Below are 27,130 nucleotides of genomic sequence, written 5' to 3' on the forward strand. Positions count from 1 at the left end.
GAGGAGCCATGGCCAAGGCAGCCTGGCCCCCGGGAAGGGAGGTTTGGGGATTTCCAACAGCGCTGCAAGGTGGCACTTGCAGAAACGTGGCAGGAGAGAAGCCCAGTCGAGACCCCAGCTGCTGGGGACAGAGGCTCTTCCCCAGCCACACATAATGACAACCTCTTGCAAAGGGATTAAGTTGCTCTGAAGATAAACTTAACATGCACACTTCATACATACACTCCGCAAATGCCATATCACACCGAAAGTGACTTACTCCCCACTGTCCTGTGACTCTGACTTATTTGGCGCATCTTATATTAATATCACCTATCGTCCCTATTCCGTACAGACTCCAGATTCTTCCAGTGCCCTGACCCATGCAATTTTCTCACGAAGCGTTGGTGACGATGCCCAAAATTTCAACGCTAGAGGTAGAACAAATGCTAATCAGCAAGCACAGACCTCTAATGATTAAAAGCACAAAAAGTTTCCGACCTCCCATAACTGAAGTAGCATGGCATCTCACCTTTACTTCTACATAAAGCTTAAATATTGGCCCGAACACTCTCCCTGCTAAGCCACAGATTTGAAGGATCATAGGGCACACAGGGAACTTCTAGAGAACTCACTGGTCCATCTAGTGGATATGCTGGTCCCGAGAGCTGCCCTCTGCCTACCTTTTCCGAGGCCTTGTCCTGCGCTGGTGGCCCCGTGCCTGGCAGGGTCGGAGGAGGGGGTGCCCGCCGCTTCTTCAGGTCCGACTTCACAGACACCCCTGAGATGTTGCTGAGTGAGAGGGATGGACCCAACGTAAGGGAACGGGAATTCACAGACGGGGAGTTGGGCGTTGTCAGGCAGCCCTGTGAAGGGGAGAGACAGACAGAAGATCTCATCAGTGTGAGATGACTTCTCTTGGGAGGATGCTCCAGCACGAACACAGTGCCAAACCGCCCATGCAAGCCTCCAATATCATTTCCAATATCATTTCTGATGGGCTCGAATGCCCCGAGCAAAACCCGTATTCTCACTTTGCCTTACAGCGTAAGACGCCGCGTGACAGATTCCTGCTGCACGGTTTATTTGCGTCGTCATGAAGGAAACGGAGGATGCTTGCAACCTTTAACTCCATGTACCAGCTAGAATCAGTTAATACTCCCAACCACACTGCGGTGTGTGAACCGAGCCTCCTTGAAACGTTAGCCTATCATCAGAACAAGGTCTTAGGCGCTGAAAAGCGGAAGGAAGAGTCAAGAAGCACATTGCTGTGGACAAGAAGACGGTCTTTAGGGGTGCTAAGGACACTGACTGCACTTCTGGCCACTCGGTGACCTCTCTCAAGGCTACCTGTTCCGGGCACTTTGGGGATGGACATACACAACTTAGGATCACCTGCCCAGGCCGGGATGGGGGAGGCTGGCTTTGGCCTCCCATGAATCTGCTAGAGATAACAGCCTCTCTCCTTCCTGGTGCTCAGGTGGGGCCACAAGAGCTTACTAGAGGGGTAGCTGCCAAGTAGGCACCTGCAAACCCTTTGAGGTGTGTGTGAACCCCCTGATCCCGCTGCGGTGCCCCAGCGTCGCTTGCTCTATAAAATCCGCAGCCTGATGTCTGGACTTCGCAGAGAGTAACTGCAGGGCTACTGGATCATTCTCCACCCGATCCCCCATCAGTAAGTTGCCCTGAATAAAGTTCTGTGTAAACTGTATGGAGTCGCCTGCTCTGTTTCCCCGTCTCGAAGGGCCTTCTCCGTTTGGCGGTTACTTTACTGTCCCCCCCCGACCCCACTTTCTAACACGGTCTGCCATCTTGAGAAGTAGCCCACTTGCTGCCAAGAATGGGCTTGGGTTTCTTTGAAGCTTCAAAAGTTACGAACAAATGGATATATGATATAAATGGCGGCCGTGAAGACCAGTGACCGTGAATGCCATACCACGTGCTCTGTATCTAATATGCCGAAAATAAATGCAAGCCAACACTCGAATGAGCTGTTTCCACGGAGCAATTTCTCCTACTGGGTGTGGGGTTTGGGGCGCTGGCAGGCTAAAGGGCACATCGGTTTTCAGTCTTCCCCCCTCCTCAGGGTCTGCTCAATCGAATCATGTAAGTGTTAGTGCAGAAAGAGGGTTTAGAGAACCAACACTCCAATTTCAAATTAAAAACAAAATGGTGGGGCGTTTGGGTGGCTCAGTCAGTTGACTGTCTGTCTCTCGATCTCGGCTCAGGTCTTGATCTCAGGGGCGTGAGTTCAAGCCCTGCAGTGGGCTCCACGCTGGGCATGGAACCTACTTAAAAAAAAAGAGAGAGAGAGAGAAGAGAAAAGAAAAAAAAACAAAGCAAAACAAAATGGAAGCCACACTCTGCCTAGGAGCCTCTTCTCCCCTGTCCTGACCAGTATTCCTCCCCAGCACCCGGTGCCCAGGGCGTATTCCACCCCGAGGCCGGTGCAGCCAGGAAGTCAGCCCGCATATGGCGGAGATATGCCATCCAGGTTCGACTCCTGCCTTTGCCCTTTACGAGCCACATGAACTTGGACACACTCCTTGATTCTTCTCTGCCTCCACTTATCTCCTGTAAAATGGGTGAATACCTGTACCTACCTCACGAAGTGATCACATGGGCCACTACACGTGAAAGAACTTCAGGAGGTTCTTAGCACAAAGTGAATATCCAGTACGTGCTCGCTATTATGGTTATTATACATTTATTTATCGTCTCCCTGCTTATCATGTGGGACCCACGGGGACAGCGATTACTTCCTGTTTCCGCAGCTCCTAACAATTCCCGGCGTGTCGAAGGCCCCAGAGCCAACATTTGCAGGAATGAATGACTGGGGGGATGAGAGCCTCTGGACAACTCTGCTCTCATGTTTGACAAAAGGAGCTTGCGGGGAAGCTTTCGTATGAACGATGGGCTCTCTGTATTTAAAATAAATATGTAGCGGGGCGTCTGGCTGGCTCAGTCGGTGGAGCATGTGACCCTTGATCTCAAGGTCGTGAGTTCAAGCCCCACGCTGGGCATGGAGCTTACTTAAAAAATAAAAATTAAAAAAAAAAGAAAAAAGGAAACCCATCACATTCAGCAGCAGCCCAGTATTACCTGCGCTTAGCCTCCAATCCTATTCTGTTCTGCCAAATGTACTATCGTTCAGTTCCCTGAGAGCATTTTTGAGACTCAGATTTTCTTGTCCATAAATATTAAAGGCAAAGCAAACACCAATCTCTGGAGGCTGCTTTGAATGCCAGTTCATGCTTTGTCGTGGGATGCCAAGCACCAGAGGAATCCAGTGCCTTGTTCATCAAGTGCAGCATTCCATAGGAATCAGGTGGGGGACCTACAGGAAACAGCTCAACAGCCAGATAACCTGTTGATGCCTATTTTGGCTCCCATGGCAAAATGTAAAGAAAAAGTATAAATGTTTCTCCCAGCCCTTGCATCTGCAGACATCGGACTCCTTACCGAGCAAATAAGCCAATGCAGAACGAACTCTGAAATGCCGTCCCCTGCCTTACATCTACCTCATAGCAACCGTGAGGCCCCAAGGAGACAGAACTTGCATCTACTTAACAATACAAGGTGCACATGATAAAATGACGTCAATGAAGCAAAGCAGAGGAGCGTCCTGAAGTCTGGAGCTGTGGCGGTGTTTCAGGGGATGGCTGGCTGGCTGGCTCGGACACCCCCAGGGCACGCGTTCTGGAGGTTTCTTGAAGCTTGTGAAATACGATGGAGAACTAGACACCATGCCTGCATGGTTATCTCTGGAGCAGGCATGGCCCCGTTTGGCATCCCGCAAACACGACATTCTGGACGATGCATTTCACAACCTTGCTTCTAACTGCTCTGTTCACTCCGCCCTGTCTAGACTCAGAACTTCAATTCCTCTTGTCCTCAGTCCTCACCACAACTATGTGTGCCTGACTGATCACTCAACACTGCTATGAATTCACCTCTGTCCTCTCAATGCCCTGAGCGTTTTGTGGAAGCTCTGTGCAGAAGACTCCCTAAAAGTACTTTACAGGTCAGCCATTGTGTATTGATTTCAGGCTTTAATCCTATAATCCTGTTGCCATTAAGAGCGCTCTGACATCTTGGTGAAGCACGGAACACCGTTCTCCTGATAGAGCGCCCCCCACGCATACACAAAGATCCCCATCTTTACAATGGGGAAATTCCATTGACTTCAAATTGTTGTCAACACCTAGCATATTTCTGTCACATTAGAGGTGGTTTCCTTCTTCTCTGATACGTATTTTTGGGAAGAATGGCCTCATGAGGGCCAAGTAAGATGGTCTCAGAGAAAGCCAGAAGCCCAGAGCACACCCCATCCCAGGCCCCCCATAAGCTGTGGTGTCTGTTACCCCAGACAGCGGGCTTCTCACGATCCATTATCTGTGTCGCTGGAACACCACGAAATTTTGACACAACAGGTTTATTTAGTCCAAATCTGCCCTATCTGGGCCACACAGATCTCTCCTAACACCCCACCGTTCCCACTCACAGGCAGGCAAATCTCAGGGTCCACTAGACGGGGGTCCAACAGCACTGCTCAAGAATTCTGCTATTCAGTTATGCTTCCCAACCTTCAACCATGGGCAGCCAAAATATTCAAAACATTTTGGCTGCCCAGAGGATATCTGTGGTTCAATGTTTTTTTTTTTCCCTTTTTACCTTTTGACTCCCTTCATCCATTTCTCCACCCTCCCCACCCTCCACCTCTGGCAACCACAAGCTTTTTTTTTTTTAGATTCCACGTATAAGAGAGATCATACAGTATTTGTCTTTCTCTGACTTATTGCACTTACCATAATGCCCTCAAGATCCATCCATTTTGTCACAAGTGGCAAGATCTCATTCTTTTTTATGGCTGAATAATATTCTACCATGCATATGTAAAATATATATGTGTGTGTGTGTGTGTGTGTGTGTGTATACACTTCTTATATCTTCTCCCATTCAGTAGATTACCTTTCATTTTGTTGAGGATTCCTTTGTTGTGCAGAAGCATTCCAGTATGATGTAGTCCCACTTGTTTATTTTTGCTTTTGGTGTCAGATTCGAAAAATCATCATCAAGACCGACGTCAAGGAGCTTACTGCTGTGGTACTTCTAGGAACTTTATGGTTTCAGGTCTTACATTCAAGTCTTTAATCCATTTTGAGTTAATTTTTGTGTAATGGTGTAAGATAGTGTTGCAGTTTTCCCAACACCATTTATCGAAGAGACCATCCTTTCCCCACGGTACATCCCTGGCTCCCCTGTCATAAATTAATTGACCACGCATGCATGGGTTTATTTCTGGGCTCCTTATTCTGTGTCATGGGTCTATGTATCTGTTTTTATGCCAATATTATACTGTACTAATTACTATGACTTTGTAATACAGTTTGAAATCAAAGACCGTGGTACCTCCAGCTTTGTTCTTCTTTCTCAAGGTTGCTCTGGGTGTTCAGGGTCTTTTCTGGTTCTCTACAAATTTTATGATTATTTGTTCTATTTCTTTGAAAAATGTGATTAGAATCTTGATAGAGATTGCATTGAATCTGTAGATTGCTTTGAGTAGTATGGACATTTTAACAATATTGATTCTTGAAATCCATGAGCATGGAATATCTTTCCCTTTATTTGTGTCTTCTTCAACTTCTTTTATTAATGTCTTATAACTTTCAGCATGTAGGTCTATCATCTCCTTGGTTAAAGGTATTCCTCACTATTTTTTTTTTTTTTTGATGCAATTGTAAATGGGATTGTTTTCTTAATTTCTCTTCTTGATAGGTTTTTAAAAAAGATTTTATTTATTTATTTGAGAGAAAGAATGAGACAGAGAGAGAGCACACGAGAGGGGGGAGTGTCAGAGGGAAAAGCAGACTCCCTGCTGAGCAGGGAGCCCAATGTGGGACCCGATCCCAGGACTCCAGGATTACGACCTGAGCCGAAGGCAGTCACTTAACCAACTGAGCCACCCAGGCGTCCCCTTGATAGGTTTTTATTAGTGTTTAGAAATGCTACCAATTTCTATATATTAATTTCATATACTGCAACCTTACTGAATTTATTAGTCCTTACAGTTTTTTGATGGCATCTTTAGGGTTTTCTATATATGTCATGTTATCTGCAAATAGTGACAGTTTTACTTCTTCCTTTCCAATTTGGATGCTTTTTCTTTCTCTTTCTTGCTAAATTGCAATGGCCAAGGCTTCCAGTACTGTGTTGAATAAAAGTGGAGAGGGGACATCCTTGTCTTGTTCCTGACCTTAGAGGAAAGAATTTCAGCTTTTCACCATTGAGTATGATGAGCACATATGCAAAAATCCTCAACAAAACGTTAGCAAACTGAATTCAACAATACATTAACAGGATCACACACCAAGATCAGGTGGGAGGTACTCCAGGGATGCAAGAATGCTTCGACATTGGCAATCAGTCAATGTGATACTACCAGATCAACAAGATGAAGGATATAAGTCATATGATCATCTCAGTAGATCCAGAAAAGGCATCTGATAAAAGTCAACTTCGATTTATGATAAAAACTCTCAACGAAGTGGGTACAAAGGAAACGTACCTCAACATAATCAAAGCCATAGATGACAAGCCCACAGATATGTGTGCGTTAACTCTTACCTTCCTTACCTTCCTTCTTTCCCCACATCCGAAATTTGTAGAATATAGAAAACAATCCACAGAATAATTTGGGAGGAAAACAATTGAGTCGGATGTCCTTTAAAATGCTGACTCATCAATATTAAATAAAATGGAAAACCAGGATAATCTATACAGCTCAGAGTTAGTACAGCCTGGCTTGTGTCTTATTCCAATTTGAGGGTTTTTCTCCTGCTACAAAGTAGCAAAGTTCCTTAACGGACAAAACATGGCTTTCCTGCAAGAGGGATTTGGTTTCCTGTTCTGGTCCAAATGGGTCAATAACTTTTTTTTTTTTGATAACAAGTCCTTTTTTTGTAGGGGAATGAGTCATGCCCTTCCCTAATGGTTGGCCCTGAAATCCATATTTTGGCTATTACAAACTTATTTTCCAGGGAGTTTTTCTCCTGTAAGTTCAGCCCAATAAATTATTAAGGAAAAAGCCATGGATAATGGAGAGAAAAAGGAACAAAGTGAACACACCCTTCATACCCACACTTCATGGGACTTCATACTGTGGGGTGTAAGCTCCACCAGACAGGCTGCTATCAGCTGGAGGGAAGTCAGATCGGAGACAAGGCTAAATTCCATGTATCCACAACACCACTGATGCTTATTACACTCCGTGTAAGATGATCCTATCTCACACACACATCTGGGAGGAGAAGACTAAGAAGAGAAGGAAACTCATAATTTCAGGATCTGAGTGTCCATTCAAAACGAGACCAATGCTGGGACAACTGATTTTTGCCACAGTCTCTAATTTTAAAGTAAGAATAATATTGTTTCTGTTTGCAACGTACTCCTCATCTCAGCACATTCTCCTTGCATTTGATCGTCGTTGTGTCCCCGGGGTGCCACACGGCTGGGACGCAGTATCTGCACACATTCTAATCAGCCCCCAGAGCTTCTCCCGGGGGAGACGCACTGACACCCCCACCTCCATGGGCTCACTGGGGACCTCCAGTCCCAGAGCAGCCCTGAGCTTCCAGGTGGCTGACGGATGCCCTTGACGTGGCCTCCAGAATGAGCTCCGCCCCTAAGCCATCAGGATGTTAATTAATGTGGGCACCAGGCTCTGGGTAGGGACAGCACCAGAAAGCAGAGGGCATCCCTAGCTGTCCCAGCCTGGGGGCTCCATGTAATCCTGATGAAGGCTCTGGGAGCGCTGGGCTTCCCTATAATCACTGTGGGGATGAGTAAGTCCATAGCACTCACTCATTCACTTATGACTGACCAGAAGTCAGTACTATGCAAGAAACCGAGCATGTGCAAGGTAAGCACTGCTCTTTTCAAGTAAGCCCTGACTGTCATGGTTTGTTTTCCTTTGCTTACATTCCTACATGCATCTTCACAAAGCATATTTACAAACACAGCATGGTGCACGCCTAAGGAGGGAATCGTCTGTCCATGTGAATATGACGCAGTGAACTCTGGCCAGAATGTGCTTCTAGGCAAGAGAGACAAATGGGGCAACCTGTCATTGGCATCTTTCTGTTTAAGATAAATTGGTTGGGGCACCTGGGTGGCTCAGTCAGTTAAGCATCTACCTTCAACTCAGGTCATGATCCCAGGGTCCTGGGATTGAGCCCTGTGTGGGGCTCCCTGCTCGGTGGGGGGAGTCTGCTTCTCCCTCCACCTCTGCCCCACCCCCCCGCTGCTCGTGCTCTCTCTCAAATACATAAAATATTTTTTAAAAAAATAAATTGGTTCAAAAAAGTAAGGATGGATAGTCATTTTTGTTCCCATTTCTCAAAACTGCCCATTCTGGCAAATATGACTATATCTTGTGAGAACAATTGTGTAATCATATCTATTGAAAGTCAAAAGTCGGAGTAGATCTTTTGACGTGGCTAGTGAGGAATTCAGATATGGCTGTTGCTCAAAGATTACGGAAAGCACTTTGGTTACAGTGGGTGTAGTTAAAATAGCCGTTGGCAATCCTATCAGCCTCGCGCTCTTCTAAGTTAGATCAGACACTTTTAGGATGGCGCCATCTTGGAGTTTTGATGGTGAGGAGAGCCAAAGCCCAAGGAGACAACAGAACTACTCAGGACAGCCCAGCTGCCTGGTGATGGAATTAAATCAGTTCCAGGAGCCTGGCTGCATCCTCCTCTCCTTACACCATGCTGTCCTCTTTTCAAAGGCTTTAATATCACTTTTCTCTGTTCTTAATGCTGTGTCCAAGAATCAAGTGGGAGAGAAGATGCAGTCAGACCTGCTATGCCCATCATCTTTCCTTCCAATCCTGGGTTTGGCAGAATCCAGGGCAGGACCACGTGCTACAAACCAGATGGGGCAGACAGACACTGCTGTCCTGCCCACACTCAGGGGACCAGCGTGGCATAGCATCCCAGACACGTTCTGGCGAGGGAGGAGAGAATATTCTCATTCCCATTCCAGCATGGTCCTGGGCAATGGGTGGGACAAAACTCTCTTCCTGGGAGGGTGCTCTCCATCTGCTTTCTCTTATCTTCGGGGCACGGCCATCCTGACAGATGTGCCCTTAGCTGAGCCCTTCAGCCAAAGGAAAGGGCGTGCCGGCTTCTGGCGCATGGGACTCTCAAGTCGGTTCGGCGTAAATGCACAGCAGGAGGGATAAAGCATGCCAACAACATGTGAACTGATCCCCGCGAAGGGCAGGGGGTCGGAACTTAAGAATCCAGGTTCTATTATGTGAGATGATGAGAAATGATCATTCTCTTGGCCATGGTCCTCTGTGGGAATGCCTGAGGGATGGCATTTCTTTAGAGGAAAAGCTGCAGAAGCTGTTTGGTCGGGATCGATATTTCCGCCAGCAAAACACTGGGCCACATAAGCTCTCCGATGGTGATAAGCATCAGAGCAATTCTGGGACATTTCTCTACTGGCAGGATCTCTTCTTAGAAGGAGCAAACCAAGAGCACCCCACTGGAATATCTGATTTTCTCTTAACGACACTCATTGAAGACACTGGGAGTGAGCTGTGATCCTCTCAGTCTTTTGCTGCCGGACTGTCTCAAGAGCGAGACCTGTTCACAGACATGTGAATGCACGGAGCGTGTTGATTACTTCCAACAGGCAACTTTAATGACAATTTCCGAAAGCCAGAACTTTCTTAAAAGCTTGTGAACAAAAAGGAAACGAGCCCCTGTGTAGATCAAGATAATAATACGGGCTGCCCATGCTCAGGAAGGCTGTGATCCTGGTGGAGAGTGTGCCATGTGGCCCAGGGGGCTTGGGAGACGAGCTTCGAGCCCAGTGGGCCCCTCATGAGAGCGTAGACACAATCCAGGTACAGAGGCTTGGCGGGATGTGGAGGAGGAAAGTCAAAAAGTAAGCCATATGTACAGTGTAGCTGGAAGGCCAGGGCCAGGGGACTGGCTGCATGTGGGGTTCACCGGGAGGAATCTGGGGAGGATTCCTGGGAGGACTGCAGCAGAGAACCGTGGGCAAAAGACACAAACCCACACGATGTGTATGTGTGAGATGCCTGCTGGGGTCTGATGTGAGATTCCAGCTCAGGAAACTCAAGTATCATTTTGGGGGGAAATGTTCTCATTCATATAAATAATAAAACCCCAGTAACAAAGAAAGCAAAGGTTTTCCCTTTCAAATGTGCATGCAAATCTCTTATCATCTTCATGGTGGCACGTTCCGAATGCTGGCTTGGAAGTGTGGTGTGCTACGGCTCATCAGGAGTAAGATCTCATGTGTGGCGCTCTTGCGAGAAATGCGTTCCCCAAACCAAATGAGGACTCTCGTATGGAGTGGCTCGTGAGCATATGATTCATACCATGAGCTGCATGAAGAAAGGGAACGAGAACTCTGGATGTACATCTGTGTAAGCTAATTGAAGGGCATACTGAAAAGATACCACCCTGTGATGCAGAAACAAAAGCAAGGTGAGAACAAATTTCTTTGCACGACATCTGACTGTTTCTAACATGTGTATCACATCAGGGAGGCTCCTCTGTAATTCTAAGTAACTGAGTCACGAGGTGGAGGAAATCAAGCTGAGGAGATTTCTCTTCTGGTGAATGAATCTTCAAGCAAAGTGGGACGATGTCTTTAAGAAGCAGGAAGCAAGCTGTGATTCCACCGTGGCTTTCTGGGTTGAGCTGACCAGCCCTCCAAAGCATTGTTCAAAACCCTCATTCCTCATCTGCACGTTGATCATCACTGCTGTCTTCATGGATCACGTTGTAGAAGAGAGCGGCCACAAAATTCAATGTCCAAGGGGCACCCGGGTGGCTCAGTCAGTTAAGTGTCCAACTCTTGATTTCAGCTCAGGGTCATGAGATCAAGCTCTGAGTGGGGCTCTGCACTGGGAGTGGAGTCTGCTTGAAATTCTCTGTCTCCCTCTCCCCCTCCCCCCTTGTGTGCATGTACTCTCTCTCTCTAAAAAAAAAAAAAAAAAAAAAAATTCATTATCTAAAATAGGTTTATCATAAGGGGCGCCTGGGTGGCTCAGTCGATTAAGTGTCTGCTTTCGGCTCAGGTCATGACCCCAGCGTCCTGGGATTGAGTCCCGCATCAGGTTCCTTGCTCAATGGGGAGTCTGCTTCTCCCTCTCCCTCTGCTGCTCCCCCTACTTGTGCTCTCTCTCTCTCTCTCAAATAAATAAGTAAATAAAAATTAAAAAAAAAAAGCGAAATAGGGTTATCATCCAAATGGTCTAGGGAAAATGCCACACTGCAAAGAACACAGGACAACCACATTTGGAGGACCGTCCTGGACAGAGAAGTGCGGTCTCGCTCCCTGGAAGGGAATCGGAGCTGACACCTGTCAAGGGAAGAGGGATAAAGGGCTGACCTGGGGAAGAGGGATAAAGGGCTGACCTGGGGAAGGAGGCCATCTAAACTCCAGGTGTCGCCAATAACAACGAACACGGGGAAGCATTCATTTTCCGAATATCGACCCAGTAGATCCTTGTAACAACTCTCAGAGGTGGGTAATCATAGGATTCCCATTCTGCAGGTCAAAAACTGGGGTGCTGCGCAAGTGGCTTGCCCAGGGCCACACCCAGCATGTGCCAGAGCCAAACAGGCTGCTGGCAACGGGAAAGAGGTTCTCAAACTTGGCTGCACCCCAGAACCCCCACCCCCTGGAGCTCTGAGAGATGGGGAAGCCCAGGCTGCACCCCAGATGAACGTCAGCAGAGACTCTGGGATGGGACCAGGCATCTGTTGTTTTTCTTTTTTAAAAGATTGTGCCAGAATACACCCAACCTAGAATTTACCATTTTAATCATGTCCAAGTGTACCGTTCAGCAGCATTATGTCTACTCAAATGTGGTCCAGCCATCACCACATGCATGTAGTTCTGGAACTCTCCACCACCCCAAAAGGAAACATTGCACACATCCTGGAGCCACCTCCCATTTTCTTCTCTCCCCGCTCCCCCCCCCCCCCCCCGCCCCCACAAACCACGACCATGCTTTTTCTGATGCATGGACTGGTTACTGGTTACTTCATATAAATGAAACCAGACAACAGGTGGTTTCCATGTCTGGCTTCTTTCCCTTAGCAGGCTTTCAAGGTTCATCCACGCTATGGTATGTGTCAGAACTGTAGTCTCGCTATGGCTGAATAATATTCCTTTGTCTGGACAGTCCACATTCTGTTTACCCATTCATCTGTTGATGGACATTTAGATTGTTTTCGACCTTTGGCTTTGGTGAATAGAGATGCTGTGAACATCTGAGTACAAATGTTGCTTGAGAGCCTGTTTTCAGTCCTCATGGGCATCTAGGAGTGGGACTCTGGGTCACAGGGTGATATTCGATACTGAACTGACTGGGGAACCGCCAAACTCTTTCCCACGGCAGGCATGCCACTTTGCTTTTCCACCAGCAAGGACGAGGTTTCCAATTCTTCCACATCCCTGCCAACACTTGCCATTTTCCTCTTTTTTTTTAAAATTTTTTTATCTATTTATTTAAGAAAGCACGTGTGCCCACAAGAGTGGGGCAGAGAGGGGCAGAGGGAGAATCTCAAGCAGACTCTGCTGAGCATGGACCCCGACATGGGGCTCAATCTCATGACCCTGAGATCATGACCTGAGCCCAAATCAAGAGTCGGACACTTAATCAAAGGGCGCCTGGGTGGCTCAGTCGTTAAGCGTCTGCCTTCGGCTCAGGTCATGGTCCCAGGGTCCTGGGATCGAGCCCCGCATCGGGCTCCCTGCTCTGCTGGAAGCCTGCTTCTCCCTCTCCCGCTCCCCCTGCTTGTGTTCCTCCTCTCACTGTATCTCTCTCTGTCAAATAAATAAATTAAAAAAAAAAAAAAAGAGTCGGACACTTAATCAAATGAGCCACCCAGATGCCCCATCCTCCTCTTTTTTGTTTTTTAATTATAGCCATCTTAGTGGGTGTGAAGTGTTATCTCATTGTGGCTTGGATTTGCATTTCTCCAGTTAATCATGATGTTGAGCATCCTTTCATGTGCTTCCTGGCAACCAGGCATCTGCTTTTGGTGGTTGAGATTTAAGAGCCACAGGTCAAGGATCAAGGTTAAGAACCACTGCTCCTATCTTCTCCCCCAATCATCACACCACACTGCCTGGCTTACAGGTGTCTGGCTGTTCTTCTCTCTCGGGATAGAGCCTCAGAGCATCAGCCGCCAGCATTTTGGGGGCCGCGACCTCTGTGGGGGGCTGGTGTTTGCATGCATGACAACCCTCCACAAGCAGAGTCTGTCCGAGAGCTGAAATCCCGCCCTGGGGACATCCCCTTGGGAAAGCACATCACAAAGCAAATGGCGATGTTTTTTCGGGGCATACCTTAAGTGGCTTTCATGCATTTGAAGTAAATCATTCATAAACTTTGGTATTTTACTATTCACAAGTTACCAGTGACCCCACCCCTGACCGCTCTCTTTCTCTCAGAGGTTCTGATGCCCCAAAGGACACTCAGCTGATGCACTGCATGTTGTCATGGTGACAGGGAGGGGACCTCAGAGTACACACATCTTCAGGTCGCTCTTAGAGTTTGCCTGCAAAGTCCTCAGCAGGTTTCCTGAGGTTCTCTTTTGTGATCTTGTGCACTTGACCTTTAGGGCTAAGATTCTGCAGTTCTTCTGAAGTGCACGCTGTATTCTTCCATGAAGACATTAACTTTGGTTGCAGATAAAGAGAGAGGCAGGAGGAAGGTGGCTTTCGGGGAGCTGCAAGTCCCATAGCATGGGGGTGGGTGGCCAGCCCAGGGTCCCGGGGAAGCTGGGGAGTCAGAAGACAGGCCCAGAAAGAAGGTGCAGATGTTCCCATCTGAAGGCAGATAACACAGAGGGGGCATCACAGGAGATCGTGGTATCCCTCACAACCTTCCCGCTTCAGCGGGAACCAGCCAGGAGGAAAGCCGAAGCGCCACGACGGTTACCAGCGGGATTGCTACAACACATCAGGAAACTGGAGAGAGACAGGTCTGTTGATAGGACTGTGATCCTGGCAGGGGGGTGACGCTCTCATCTGTCTGCAGGGAATCTGGGCAGCCAGTGGGTCCCAGCTCGGGGTTATAGGTGGATGGGCAAGGCTTCGGCGGGCAGACTCCTGCTCTCACTAACCGGGGTCACAGGTGGGAGGGCAGGTGGCAGTGCGAGGCCACCTCCCCAGGCGGAGGGGACAGAGGGTCAGTTTTCTCTTTTCTTCCCTCCCTGGTCTTTCTCTCTGATCTCAGGCTCCACTCTGGGGCCCTTGACCACGTCTCTCTTTGCTGGATTCTAAGGTCACCTGCACTAGCCCCACGCAGAAGTATGGCTGCTCTTCAGTCCGTCCCTCTTGCCAGCTGGGGTCCCCTCCTGACCGGCCCACTGGAGCCCCTTTTCCCTTCATCTTCTCCCTCAGGAGCAGCTGCTTCTCAAAGATGGCCCAGAGGTTCTTCCTAGCATGTGAGGTCTCCTTTTGGCCTTTCTCCTTTCTGGGTAACATTAATGCCCTCTGGCTTCCCACAGCTCATTCCCGAATCTCCCCAGCTCCCTCCCCGGGAAGCTGGCTAACCTTCCTACCCCGGGGCCCTCAGGGCTTCTGGCCTGCATCTGTCTGAGATCTGCTCCCCCAGCAGCCCTTCCGAAACAGGCCTGCAAGAGGCCATCGAGGGCGTGAGCCTTCCAGAATGTCAGCGAAGGGTGCGTGTGTGGATGACTCAGGTGCACCCCCAGTCCTGGGTCCTGCAGAGAATCACTGTCCCAGCCAGCCTCTGTGGAACAATATCCCCCTAATTATGCAGAGTGTGTGTGTGTGTGTATGTGCGTGTGTGCACGTGTGCGTGTGCATGTGCATGCATGTGCGCGCGTGTGCACGTGCGTGTGCGTGCGCGCGTGCATGTGTGCATGCGTGTGCGCGTTTGTATGTTCGTGCGTGCGCGTGCGCGTTTGTATGTGTGTGTGTGTGCATGCATGTGTGTGCGTGCGTGTGTGTGTGCGTGCGTGTGTGTGTCTCACACCGGGAGCCAACACCGTCCCTGATCTGGCCACAGCTTTCTCTCTCGCTTTATGAGCAACGTTCAAGCTGGCTGCCCCATTTCCTGAAGCGAGCATAGAAAGCGATTCTTCTCATTTTTTGGGTGTTTGGGGGATTTGCTGTCTCACAGATTTGAGTTACTGCCAAATGCATTTCACTTATTTTTCCAGAACGTCTGGGATATGGACACAATCGTCGTCACTTACTTCAGACCGTTCTCACATTTTTTTTCCCCTTCCATTAAGAACTTGGCAGGTGACATTCTCTAGGGCATTTGTGTGATGCTGGTGTGTGTGCACGCGCACACACAGAGAACAGAGTACTTATCACTTCCATGGACCCTTAGACACGGGAGGCAGAGAGGGGGACCCCAAAGGTGTTGAGATGCGGAAAATGGTCATGCCCTGGCTCCGTGGTCACTGAAGTGGCCTGTGCACCCTGGTGGTGGTTCAGCAGAGTAACCTGACCCTGCTCACCCACCAACAGGAAAGGCACACGGCCTGGGCGCATCCCACACTAAGATCAGCATTGGTTGTGGACCCCAGAAACCGCCTCGCCTCAGCGTTCCAGGAAGGACCCCAATACACAGAGCTGCCACGGATCATTAAAATTACATTGAGAGGCGCCTGGGTGGCTCAGTCGTTAAGCAGCTGCCTTCAGCTCAGGTCATGATCCCAGGGTCCTGGGATCGAGCCCCACATCGGGCTCCCTGCTCAGTGGGGAGCCTGCTCTCCCTCTCCCACTCCCCCTGCTTGTGTTCCCTCTCTCGCTGTGTCTCTCTCTGTCAAATAAATAAATGAAATCTTTAAAAAAAAAAAAAAATTACATTGAAATGGTCACATTACTCTTCTTCTATTTTGAGTGCCCTGGACCTAAATGTTATGATTTCCTGGAGAACCTGCAGGGAGCAGGTGATTCTCAGTCCTCTAGCAGAAACTCTATCCTGGCCCTGGGACGCCCCCAGCAGATGTGCCCAGGAGGCCTCACCACCTGCTTGCCCATGGCCTATCTGTGGCCCATCCGTGGCCCGTCCCTGGCCGATCCTTCCTCTGGGCGTCCAGGCACTTTAATGATCTGTGTTTAAAAGAGCCACTTCTGGCTCATATGTCCCATGATCTCAGGACAAGCCACACCCTTAATTAAAGGTCATGATTTGTACAGGTCCACTTGGACAAACCTGCCCTCACCCTTGCCGCGCGATTCGCCTCGGATCTGGTGGGGGTAAGCGCAGGGGCTGGTGGGGGTCTTCTAGAACTTTCTATGTCTCAGACCTGAAGTGGGAATGCTCCGGCCATTCCAGCCCAGACATTTTCGGGGTCAGATCCTCCCTCCCTGGTGGGGCCTCAAGGATCTTCAGAGAGAGGCAACCAGTGACCCCCACCAGCACCGCAGGCCCTCCTCTATGGTTACGGCATGTTTCCCGAGGGCTGAGGACCACCTGCCCTAGCCTGCTGGGGGTCATCACTGTTTTGTGCTTGAGTTTCCCCCAGATTCCAGTTTTGTCGTACTTGGCGGGTCCTGACCACCACGGGGGACTATAAGGTTCCTATGGGACATGTCATGTCTCCAGGAAGAAGCCCATGGCGCAATGGATGCCTTTTACCTGCACGGCATTTGCTTGTCAAACTTGTCAAACCCACCTCCCCTCTGGTCTATGAGAGGAATCAAGAACTTCTGATCGAGGGGTGCCTGGGGGGCTCAGCTGGTTAAGCATCTGCCCTCAGCTCAGGTCATTGATCCCGGGGTCCTGGGATCGAGCCCCGCATCCATCAGGCTCCCCGCTCAGTGGGGAGTCTGCTTCTCCCTCTGCCCCTTCCCCTCCATCCCTTTGCTCATGCTCTCTCTCAAATAAATAAATTCTTTAAAATAAAATAAAATAAAATAGAATAAAATAAAGTTGACGAGGCTTTCAAATGCGCCATTCTTGCTTCTTAGTAATGTATCACCATTAATTTTGTTTGTTGCTCCCAATTATTAAGGCTGGTAGTTACAGATAGTCACAAGACAGGTAACAAATGATTTTCTTGTTTTTCTAAGTTTATTTTATTATCTTCTGTAGCTTTGTAAATTATTTAATCCTCTTTTTTAAGATTTTATTTATTTATTTAACAGAGAGACACAGTGAGAGAGGGAACACAAGCAGGGGGAGTGGGAGAGGGAGAAGCAGGCTTCCCGCTGAGCAGGGAGCCCAATGCGGGGCTCGATCCCAGGACCCCGGAATCATGACCTGAGCCGAAGGCAGACATTTAACGACTGAGTCACCCAGGTGCCCCTATTTTATCTCTTTTTAAATTTAATTTTTTATTTTTTCATCATAACAAGTGCACTCCTTCATCCCTATCACCTATTTCTCCATCCCCCACCCACCTCCCCATCAGTGTGTTCCCTAGAATTGAGAGTCAGAGTCTGTTTCTTGGTTTCTCTCTCTCTTTTTTCTTTCCCTTTGCTCATTTATTTTGTTTCTTAAATTCCACGTATGAGTGAGATCATATAGTACCTGTATTTCTCTGACTTACTTCGCTTAGCATTATACTCTCTAGCTCCATCCATGTCATTGCAAATGGCAACTTTCAAATAACTAGAATAAAAATAAGGAATCATCCATATGTGTACGCTAAAACAAATGAAATCTCCCCGAATTTACTTGTCTAGTGAGATTTCATTACTGAATAGATTTTTATTTGGTTAATTAATATTAATATTTCAATTTACTTAGTGAGATTTTGAAATTTAATTGAAAATCAGTTTGTTAATTAATATTAATATTTTATTACTGGAATAGTCAGTCATTCCACTAACAAAATATTATTAATGAAAAACTGACACATTTAGTGTCATTGATTTAAAATTGCTGGAGATTTTGCTGTCGCTTTTGTTTTTGGTTTACAGCATGTTCAATGACGTAAAATCACATATGCAAGGTTCTAGTCTCCTACAAAGTAAATGAGTAAAATGGCTGCTAACGGCGAGTGGATTTGAACTCAAACCATTTCCTTAGAGCCTCTCCTGTGTTACCATCCAGGAAAGGAGCAGAGAGCAGGAGACACAGAAAGGAGGACTCAGGCTCCATGGCCCCACCTCAGGGGTAATGTCGGGGGCTGCCAGCTACCCAGGAAGCCCACTCTCCTTCCTCTGACCTCACTGTAGGTACTGTCACTCGGGAGCCAGGCACGCTACTCTTCCCGGGCTCCTTGCAGCCACCTGCAGCCTTGTCATCAAGAAAATGTGAGTTGACATGAAGTGCAGAAACTTCCAGACCAGCCTATGGAGACCTCCTGCGGGGTCCCTACATCATCACTCCTTCCAACCGATGGAGAGGCAGATGACAGGGACCATCTCAGACTCCTGTGTTGTTGGAAGGTTAGTGCTTGATCCCTGCAAGGATCGCATCTTAGGAGGTCTATGAGAGGAATCAAGAACTTCGGGGAGCTCAGTTGGTTAAGCATCTGCCCTCAGCTCAGGTCACTGATCCTGGGGTCCTGGGATCGAGCCCCGCATCCATCAGGCTCCCCGCTCAGTGGGGAGTCTGCTTCTCCCTCTGCCCCTTCCCCTCCAACCCTTTGCTCATGCTCTCTCTCAAATAAACAAATTCTTTAAAATAAAATAAAATAGAATAAAATAAAGTAAAATAAAAAAAATAAAGGAGTAACAAACTATGCAGAAATCAATTTTCACTGGCTGCACTCCTGAACATGGCATGCATGCATTTGATGGGTACATATAAGCCCCTCCTCCTCGTTCCAAGCTCTGCACTAGTCACTAGCCATACAACCACGAAAATAAAATAATAATAATAATAATAATAATAATAGGGGCACCTTGGTGGCTCAGTCAGTTAAGCATCTGACTCTTGATTTCGGTTCAGGTCATAATCTCAGGGTCCTAGGATCGGGCCCCGTGTCGGGCTCAGCCCTTAGTTCGAGTCTGCTTAAGATTCTCCCTCTCTCCCTCCCTCTGCTCCTCCCCCCACTTGCACATTCTCTCTCTAAAATAAATAAATAAATCTTAAAAAAAAAAGAAAAATAAGAGCTTTACTCAGAAATACAGAGACTACACAGCTCATACATATGCTTGACTTCCCTCCTTAGATTCTGACCCCCTTCCCCATGCGTTAAGACCAACTCAGGAGCTGGGGACCTGTGGGGGGGCATGTGAATAGAGCAGCATCCGAATCAGTAAAGTGTTGACTCAATAGAACCTAAATAGAGGCATGACATCTGCTTGGGAATACTCAAGTCCCATGCCACAAGTTGTTTGGAATCTGCTCTATGTCCCATTGTGATGATTTACACAGAGGAGGGCCTTTGTCATCAGGAGCCAAAAGGTGAATGTTCACTTTGGCCAAACTCTACTCAACCACACAGGACTCACAGCCCACCAAGACAGAGCAGTCTAGGAAATTCAAGTGCAAAGGAAAAATCAAACTCTTCCTTTCTGTAAATCATTGTATTTTCAAAGGAATAAGCTTCACCACCATCTGCGTTTAGGATTTGCTCGTATTTTTGCTCTAAAGCTAGAAAACCATCCAGACAAGGCAGAAATCCACTCTGCTAAAAGAAAAAAATAAATATCATAGACAAACCACTTAGGAAATATCGCTAACTATGTATTCTTAGAGTTCAACCAATATCCTCTGGCTAAATATGCAGGTATGTATGTTATATACATGCATATATAATACATAAAAATTTCTTTCAAGCCCACCATGGCAAATCTATTCTTTTCTTACTTTTTTATTTTTATTTTTTGTTTTCTCTTTTTTTATCTCCTTGGAATGTCCACGCAGTGGTTACTGTTCAAGCTGGTGAAATTATCTCAGTTTCCAAAGCACGATGCCAACATTTCTGAAATGCCCCTTCCTGAAAGCTGATCTGAGTATCTCCTCCAGGAGGAGATGCCAGCCCTCAGTGCTCACCGGATGATCATCGCGAGCACCTGGCCCATTCCCCATCCCCAAGCAGGCCTGCCTCCCCTCGGGTCCTCCTGATGGATGATGGACCACCTTGGAGGCTGGGTCCCCACAGGGCCTGCCCCTCTCTGCACAGACCTTCCTCATGCTGCAGCCGTCCTTCTGCTCGCTGACTCCACCCCTCGCCAGTGCTTGGGGTCTTGGTTCTCAGTCGCAGCAGTGTTACCTGGGAGGTCCTCAGAAATCCCAAATCGCAGGCCCCACCCGGTCCCTTGGACCAGAATTCTTGCAAGACCCGCGATGCCCTTGCACTTGGAGTATGAGCAGCCCCGAGCCAGGGGCTCCCCTTGTGTGTCTTTCCTGAATGCAGGGCTTGGCCTGGCTCCTCTCTGTACCCCAAATGTCCTGGGGTCCCCTGTGTCTCCTAGGGCAGAGCCTCCGTGAAAGTCTGCCCAGTGAGGGGCTGGGGGCAGGGGGCCGAGGGAGAGGGAGCACTGTGTGATGAGTTAGTTCAGAGGAGGCCCTGGGGTCTCTTCTCCTCCCTTGTGCTTTCTCTCCCTTCTCCCTTCCTTCTGTCCTTCCTTGTCTGTTTTTTTCTCAATGTCAACTCTTCTAATTCTGTCTCAAGATGCAGACTTCAGAAAACAAATCATTACGTACAGGGCTAAATAATATAAAAATCACCACGCATTGTGTATGGACAAATACCCATTCACCACCTTTATTAAAACACAAAACTGGGGGGGCGCCTGGGTGGCGCAGTCGGTTAAGCGGCTGCCTTCGGCTCGGGTCATGATCCCAGGGTCCTGGGATCGAGCCCCGCATCGGGCTCCCTGCTCAGTGGAGAGCCTGCTTCTCCCTCTCTCTCTGCCTGCCTCTCTGCCTACTTGTGCTTTCTCTCTCTGTGTCAAATAAATAAATAAAATCTTTAAAAAAAAAACAAAACACAAAACCTTCCAAGGGGCCGTGACTCTCGGGGGCGGAAGGAGGGAAGGGGTCATGTCAGAGTCATACAGGCAGCTTCCTCTGCGTTTGTTGTACTTCTTAAAAACTCACAAAATGGCAGGAAGCAGATTTGGCTCCCTGGGAACATTTGTTAACTGTGGGCAGATGACACATGACTGTTTCTTTTATTCTGCGACTCTCTATAAATTGGGACTCTGCTGAAAAATTTCCCAAAGGAGAGACCCTCACATGCACTTTGTATTGAAGGAAGGAATGGAGCCAGGGGAGGGGAGGGGAGGGAAGCAGAGGCCACAGCCCTGCTCATTTGCGAGTCCTGGCCGGCAGGGACAGCTCCCCGGGGAAGAAAAGGAAGGAATCCCGGTACACGGGAAAAGTTAAGATGGAAAAATCAAGAGAGTGGCACAACCTGGGAAGGGGAGCAGGGGCCACGGAGCAGGGAGAAATCCAGGGCTTGGGAAGCCTCCAGGCTCCAGGGTGGGAGAACCGTCCAGAGGGATCCGATTAATGCCACCAAGGAGCCCAGCCTGGAGCAGGTGAGTGATGGCAGAGAACGCTCCAGGGCATGGACTCAAGAGGCAAATCCCTTTCAGCGTCAGGAGGGAGGAGATCCAGCAGATGGCAGCCCCAAGGTGCTGCCCACCCGGCCAGCAAGTCCCTGGACAAGCTGGAAAGGAAAGGCGTGGAGCTCAGAGGCCAAGGGATGCCCAGGAAGAAAGCTCATTTTAACAAAAGGTGGCATTTCCTTCTCTGTTACCAGGGACTTCAGGAGGCTGTCAAGGGCAGCGCAGTGAACTCTGGACACAGGTTGACACATCCTGAGTAGATGCGGGAGGCCGGAGTGCGGCTAGAGGCCAGGGAGGAGGCTGCGGGTGCAGTGACAGGCCGAGATGGGAGAATAGGCAGGACAAGGGTTCAAAGTTAACTCGAATGCACAGACCCGGGAGACCACAGTGTGGGCAAGCTCCAGCTTCGGTTCTTTCTCAAAAGGCCAGATGGACACCCAGGAAAGCGTGTCTAGGACCCTGGAGGATGCTCCCTGATGGGAAGAGGTGGGGAGAGTGTCTGGGAGGGGAACCCACGGAGGACTCTTGCACCGAATGAGGAGAGGCTACTCTGGGCAGTGCGGTGCCTTGTCGGGACCCACCTTCTGGAAGCCTCGCTCTGCCTGCTAAATGCACCAGCAGGAACCTAAGGGGTGAGGCTGCAAAGGAGGTCATGGACGCACAGCCAGCCACCGGGAGACCTGCACCATGGTGACCCCCGGAGCAGAGAGTCCCACGTACCGGGAAGGTGGCAGACAGGGTTTGAGGATGGCCCGAGGATGGCATGGGATAACAGAGGGAACATGCCCAGGTTATGGTCTAAGACCTCATGCACGCGGAGAGAGCTGCCATCTCCTGAGATGGGACGGACGCCAAGGGGCTGGGAGCTCGCTTCTCTCCACTGACCTGGTGTCACAAGCAACTTAAATGCCACTCACGGAACCAATGCACCTGCTGGCTACTTAGACTCTGGTCTTACATCTGCCTGTCAAAGAGCAGGGAGAAGGTCATGAAGGACATGCAGACGATACGGAAAAAGAGATATTCATGTCTTATGGGAACACAAGGAAAATCAGTATTTTGAAAGGGACATTTTCTACCTCTCATCCCTACAAACATTACGTTTTCAGCCAAAAGGTTAAAAATCCATGTCTCTTCCTTTCACTCTGAGAACCAAGTATTGGCATTAAGCACTGCCAATCAACTTCCGTTATATATTATTCTCATTCTCAGAATCACATGCTCAGGGCGCCTGGGGGGCTCAGCTGGTTGAGCATCTGACTCTTGGTTTCGGCTCAGGTCACGGTCTCAGGGTCGTAAGATCAAGTCCCGCATCGGCTTCCAGGCTCAGCGTGGCGTCTGCTTAAGATTCTCTCTCACTCTCCCTCTGCCCCTCCCCTCCCCGTGCGCACATGCTCTCACGCTCTCTCTCTCTCTCTACAATAAATAAATAAAATCTTAAAAAAGAAAGAAAGGCTCAAGAAAACACACGAAGTGACAGAAAACTGGGCCGGGCTGTAGGCATTCTATGGGATTCCTGCCTTCCACTTTTAAAACTTTCCATATGCCGTCTGTCTCTTAATTTTGAATACAAAACGCTTTAGAAAGGTACAAAGCCATCAAAACAGCTCTTTGAAATTGATTTATAACCAAAATGAGTTCTACATCACAAACATGTGGCTCAGCCCTCCGGACGTCTTTTTCTGCTCTCAATATGTGGACGTTCCAAAAACGGAATCTGAGCTTTCCCGAGGCCTGGCTCTGCTTGTGGAAACACTGACCCCTCGTGGCAGCAGTGAGTCAACACACACTCCCGGGAGAAGCTCCAAGTTCTTCGGGATCCACTAGACAGGATTCTTCACGGGCTCGGGCACCCTGGGGTGCAAGTACAGCGTCTCCGATAAACATGGGACTCGGGGCAGCTAAAACTGTGGAATTTCCTTTCCAACTTAGTTTTGAATAACTTTCCCTAAAAGTGCTGTTTTACTGGTGGGCGTCCCTATAGCCTTCGGGGCTCCTCAGTGCAGGCCTCTGATGCTGCGGATGTCCCCATCAGGGCCAGGCTACTCTGTGGGGGGCACTCCCACCTGGTCCCCAAACACGGACTAGGGCTTTGGATATGGAAATCACTTCCACCTGTGAGAAGCAAGCACTATGCTGGTAGAGGATTTCCATAACTGCCTTAACAGGGCAAAGGGTCAGAGGGCCCCAGATAATTTTAAGGTTTTTTGTTTTTCTGTTTGTTTTGTTTTGGTTTTGGTTTCTTAACTGAGATGGTGATTTCTGAAAATCAGTCACCAAAGGGCTTTTTAACTTTATGGTAACGAATAGTGCAATGCTATCTGATATAACTCACGTTGATAAATTTTAGATTGGTCAAATTTGTAGAATCTGGCTTTTTTTTTTTTTTTTTTTAACAAAGACAAGGGGCCCATAAAAGGTCAGTTACTATGGTTCATTTGCCGACTTGCCCAATGGCCCACAGTTAGTAACAGGACCAGGATGAGAACTTGGGTCACTTTCCTCCTCCATCAGAGCATTTTTCACTTTAGGACCGATGTGGTATTTCTGGGTGTGTGGCATTTTTGTGCACGCAATTACAAATTAACTCAGGTACCTCATTCCATCAATGTGCATGATTTATCACTGCTGTTCATGTGATTTAGGGACAGGGCAGAGGATGGGGACAGAGGCCTGAGAGCAATGTCCCCTCACCATTAATCACACCCAGTGGTGACCGACCATGTCCCCTCCCTGCATCTCGGGGTCCAAAGGTGAGAGATGAGGGAATTGTGTGCTATGCATGGATACAGAAGGGAGAGTTTCCCAGAAAAATGCAAAATTCCAGGAAAACAGCTTGACATTATTAGGGAGGTGATTATATTTACTGATTCAAGGGCCCTATGATTAAGAAAATGAAGATGATTCTTGGAATAGAGTAAACTTTGGTTTACATGAAATTAACTACCTTTTCAGGGAAGATCTAATGACTTATGGCCATCCCCATTAGGATACTTTCTTTTAGGGGCACCTGGTGGCTCAGTTGGTTGAGTGGCAGGTTCTTGATTTCCGCCCAGGTCATGATCTCAGGGTCGTGGGATCAAACCCTGGTTTGGGCTCTGCACTCAGTGGGGAGTCTGCTTGAGACTCTCTCTCCCTCTCCCTCTGCCCCTCCTCCTGCTCACACACACACTCTCTCTCTTTCTCAAAGAAATAAATCTTTTTTTAAAAAGGATATTTTCTTTTAATGCACATCTATTCTCTTCAGACTCTTATGATGAACCACTCATATTTTCTCAAGGGAAAATAAGCAATAGTTTCTGCAAACTTTTTAATAAACTCTGAACGAGTTTACTCCCATTTCAGAATGCTTCCCAGAGTGTTAGGTGAGCTCTGTGATTGCTGATCATGCAGGGTGGGTGGTGCTGTACCCACTACACAGACGGGGAAAGTGGAGACAGAGAGGTCCCCTTTGCTGTGTGAGATTGAAAGCCTTGCTCTCACACCCTAAGGGCAGGCACTCAGCTACAAGTCACTGGCTTGGGGGGAAATTTATAAAAACAAGAGCAGAGTGCTCATAAGGGAAGTTCCATCACCAACACACCATGCTTGATAGACGCGAGCGTAATATCAAACATAAGACATAATGGACATAAAGAAATACGAATATGAGGGGCACGTGGGGGGCTCAGTTGGTTGAGCATCTGCCTTCGGCTCAGGTCATGATCCCAGGATCCTGGGATCCAGCCCCACATCGGGCTCCCTGCTCGGCGGGGAGTCTGCTTCTCCCTCTGCCTCTACCCCCCAATCATGTGCGCGCTTTCTCTCTCTCTCAAATAAATAAAATTTTTTTAAAAAAGAAATTGAGCATGAACATAAAATACTTAAGCAAACATAAGCACCTGTCCAGATTTGGTCAACCACTCAGCCTCTGGAAGCTGGCAGTTTCTGCGTCTTCATAAGGAGGATGAAAGGAGATTGCAGAACTAAGCACGGGCCCGTCATGGGCCGGCACGCGGTGGTCACCATCACAATCTGCCGCCATTATTTTATTAAGTGCTGTCCTGCCCTATGGCTTCAAGCCCAGTAAACTCTGCTTTGGAGGCCAATAATGAATCTGCCACATTGCAGTTTCACTTATTAACTCTGGTTTTCAGGAAAAGTCACCCTTCATTTAAAAAAAAATAAATAAAATAAATATCCTGGAAAACTCTCCATTTAACGCTCTTCAGTTTCACATTGCACAAACAGACAGACCACGGAATGAGTGACAAGTGGTAGTTCACTGGAGGCTTAATTTCTAGTTCTCATTATGAGCGAGTTTGAGCACTTTTCCATTTATTTATGCACCACTTCCTTTTTTTTTTTTTCTGTGAAATTTCTATCTATCTTGGTCAGACATCATCATTCTTTTTTTTTTTTTAATTGAAGCAGAGTAGACAAATCTGTATTCAACGGTCACCACGATGAGTGTTGTGTCACATTATATAGAGTGTTATTACAATATTATTGGCTGCCTTTCCTATGCTGCACTCTTCCTCCCTATGACTGGAAGCTTGTACGTCTCGATCCCCCTTCACCCCTTCCCCCATCCCCCCACCCCGTCCCCTCTGACAACCACCAGTTTGCTCCCTGTATCTGAGTCTGTTTCTGTTGGTCTTTTGTTTGCTTTGTTTTTTAGATTCCATATAGAATTGAACGGACAGAAAACATGTGCTATATATACGCAATGGAACATTACTCAGCCATCAAGAAGAATGAAATCCTGCCATTTGCAATGATGTGGATGGAGCTAGAGGGAATCACACTAAGTGCAGTAAGTCAGACAGAGAAAGACAAACACCCTGTGATCTCACGTACATAAGGTTGTCATTGCTTTTCTATTTCAACACCCCCCCCCCACATCTGTCATTTGGATTTTTACTTTGCTGATAATATTCTCTCTCCCTCTCTCATTTGTCATTCAAAAAAAAATTTTTTCCCCTGAAGTCAAATTCACCGGCGTTTTCAGAAAATATTCCCTCCTCTCAATTTACAGATGAATTCACTCCTGTTTTCTGCTAATTCTTACATGGTTTCAATTTTACATTTACATTTCTATATATTTTTTATCCTAGTGTTTACAGTGAAAATGCATACGATTTTATCTCTTGCTGTTGGGCTCTTCAATGATCAATACGTTTATTTCCCTCCACCGATTTGATGTGTTGCCTATATTGTATTTCAATTTCTGTCTTCAGTTGCCTCTGGGGTTTCTATTTGGTTCCATTGAGCTCTTTGTGGTCAGTATAACACAGTCTGAATTACAGAGGCGTTAGAAGTTATTTTAAAACTACCCAGGCTTATCCATTACCCTTGTCTTTCAGAGTTTTCCTGGCTAGTTATTGCTTGCTTGTTTTTCCAAGTAAACTTTATAACTAATTTATTTAGCTCCACCACAAAACCCAATCGACATAATAATGTTGAATCTTCACATCTAAGAACATGGTGTGTCTTCCATGTGTACGATTCTATTTTTGTGTGTCTTTGTGGTATTCTATAATTTTCCTTATAAATGCTTTGGATATTTCCTATGAAGTGTTTGCCTAGGCTCTATCTGTTTATCTATGTCATGAATATATTTCCTTATGTTGCACTGAGAAAAAAATCACAC

General features: G+C 47.7%; 1 protein-coding gene across 3 annotated transcripts in view; it reads right to left on the bottom strand.

The window, feature by feature from the left end:
* The window catches only part of COBL (cordon-bleu WH2 repeat protein), a 278,487-nt gene that overhangs the window by 122,143 nt on the left and 129,214 nt on the right, over positions 1–27,130 (bottom strand). For all 3 annotated transcript variants that reach the window (XM_032430638.1, XM_032430635.1, XM_032430636.1), the window contains exon 7: positions 663–845. In XM_032430638.1, coding sequence (XP_032286529.1) covers positions 663–845 — 183 coding nt within the window. The remainder of the gene's footprint in view (positions 1–662; positions 846–27,130) is intronic.

This window comes from Phoca vitulina, unplaced genomic scaffold, assembly GCF_004348235.1.
Source record: "Phoca vitulina isolate PV1807 unplaced genomic scaffold, GSC_HSeal_1.0 scaffold44, whole genome shotgun sequence".
In the NCBI taxonomy this organism is placed as follows: Eukaryota; Metazoa; Chordata; class Mammalia; order Carnivora; family Phocidae; genus Phoca; species Phoca vitulina.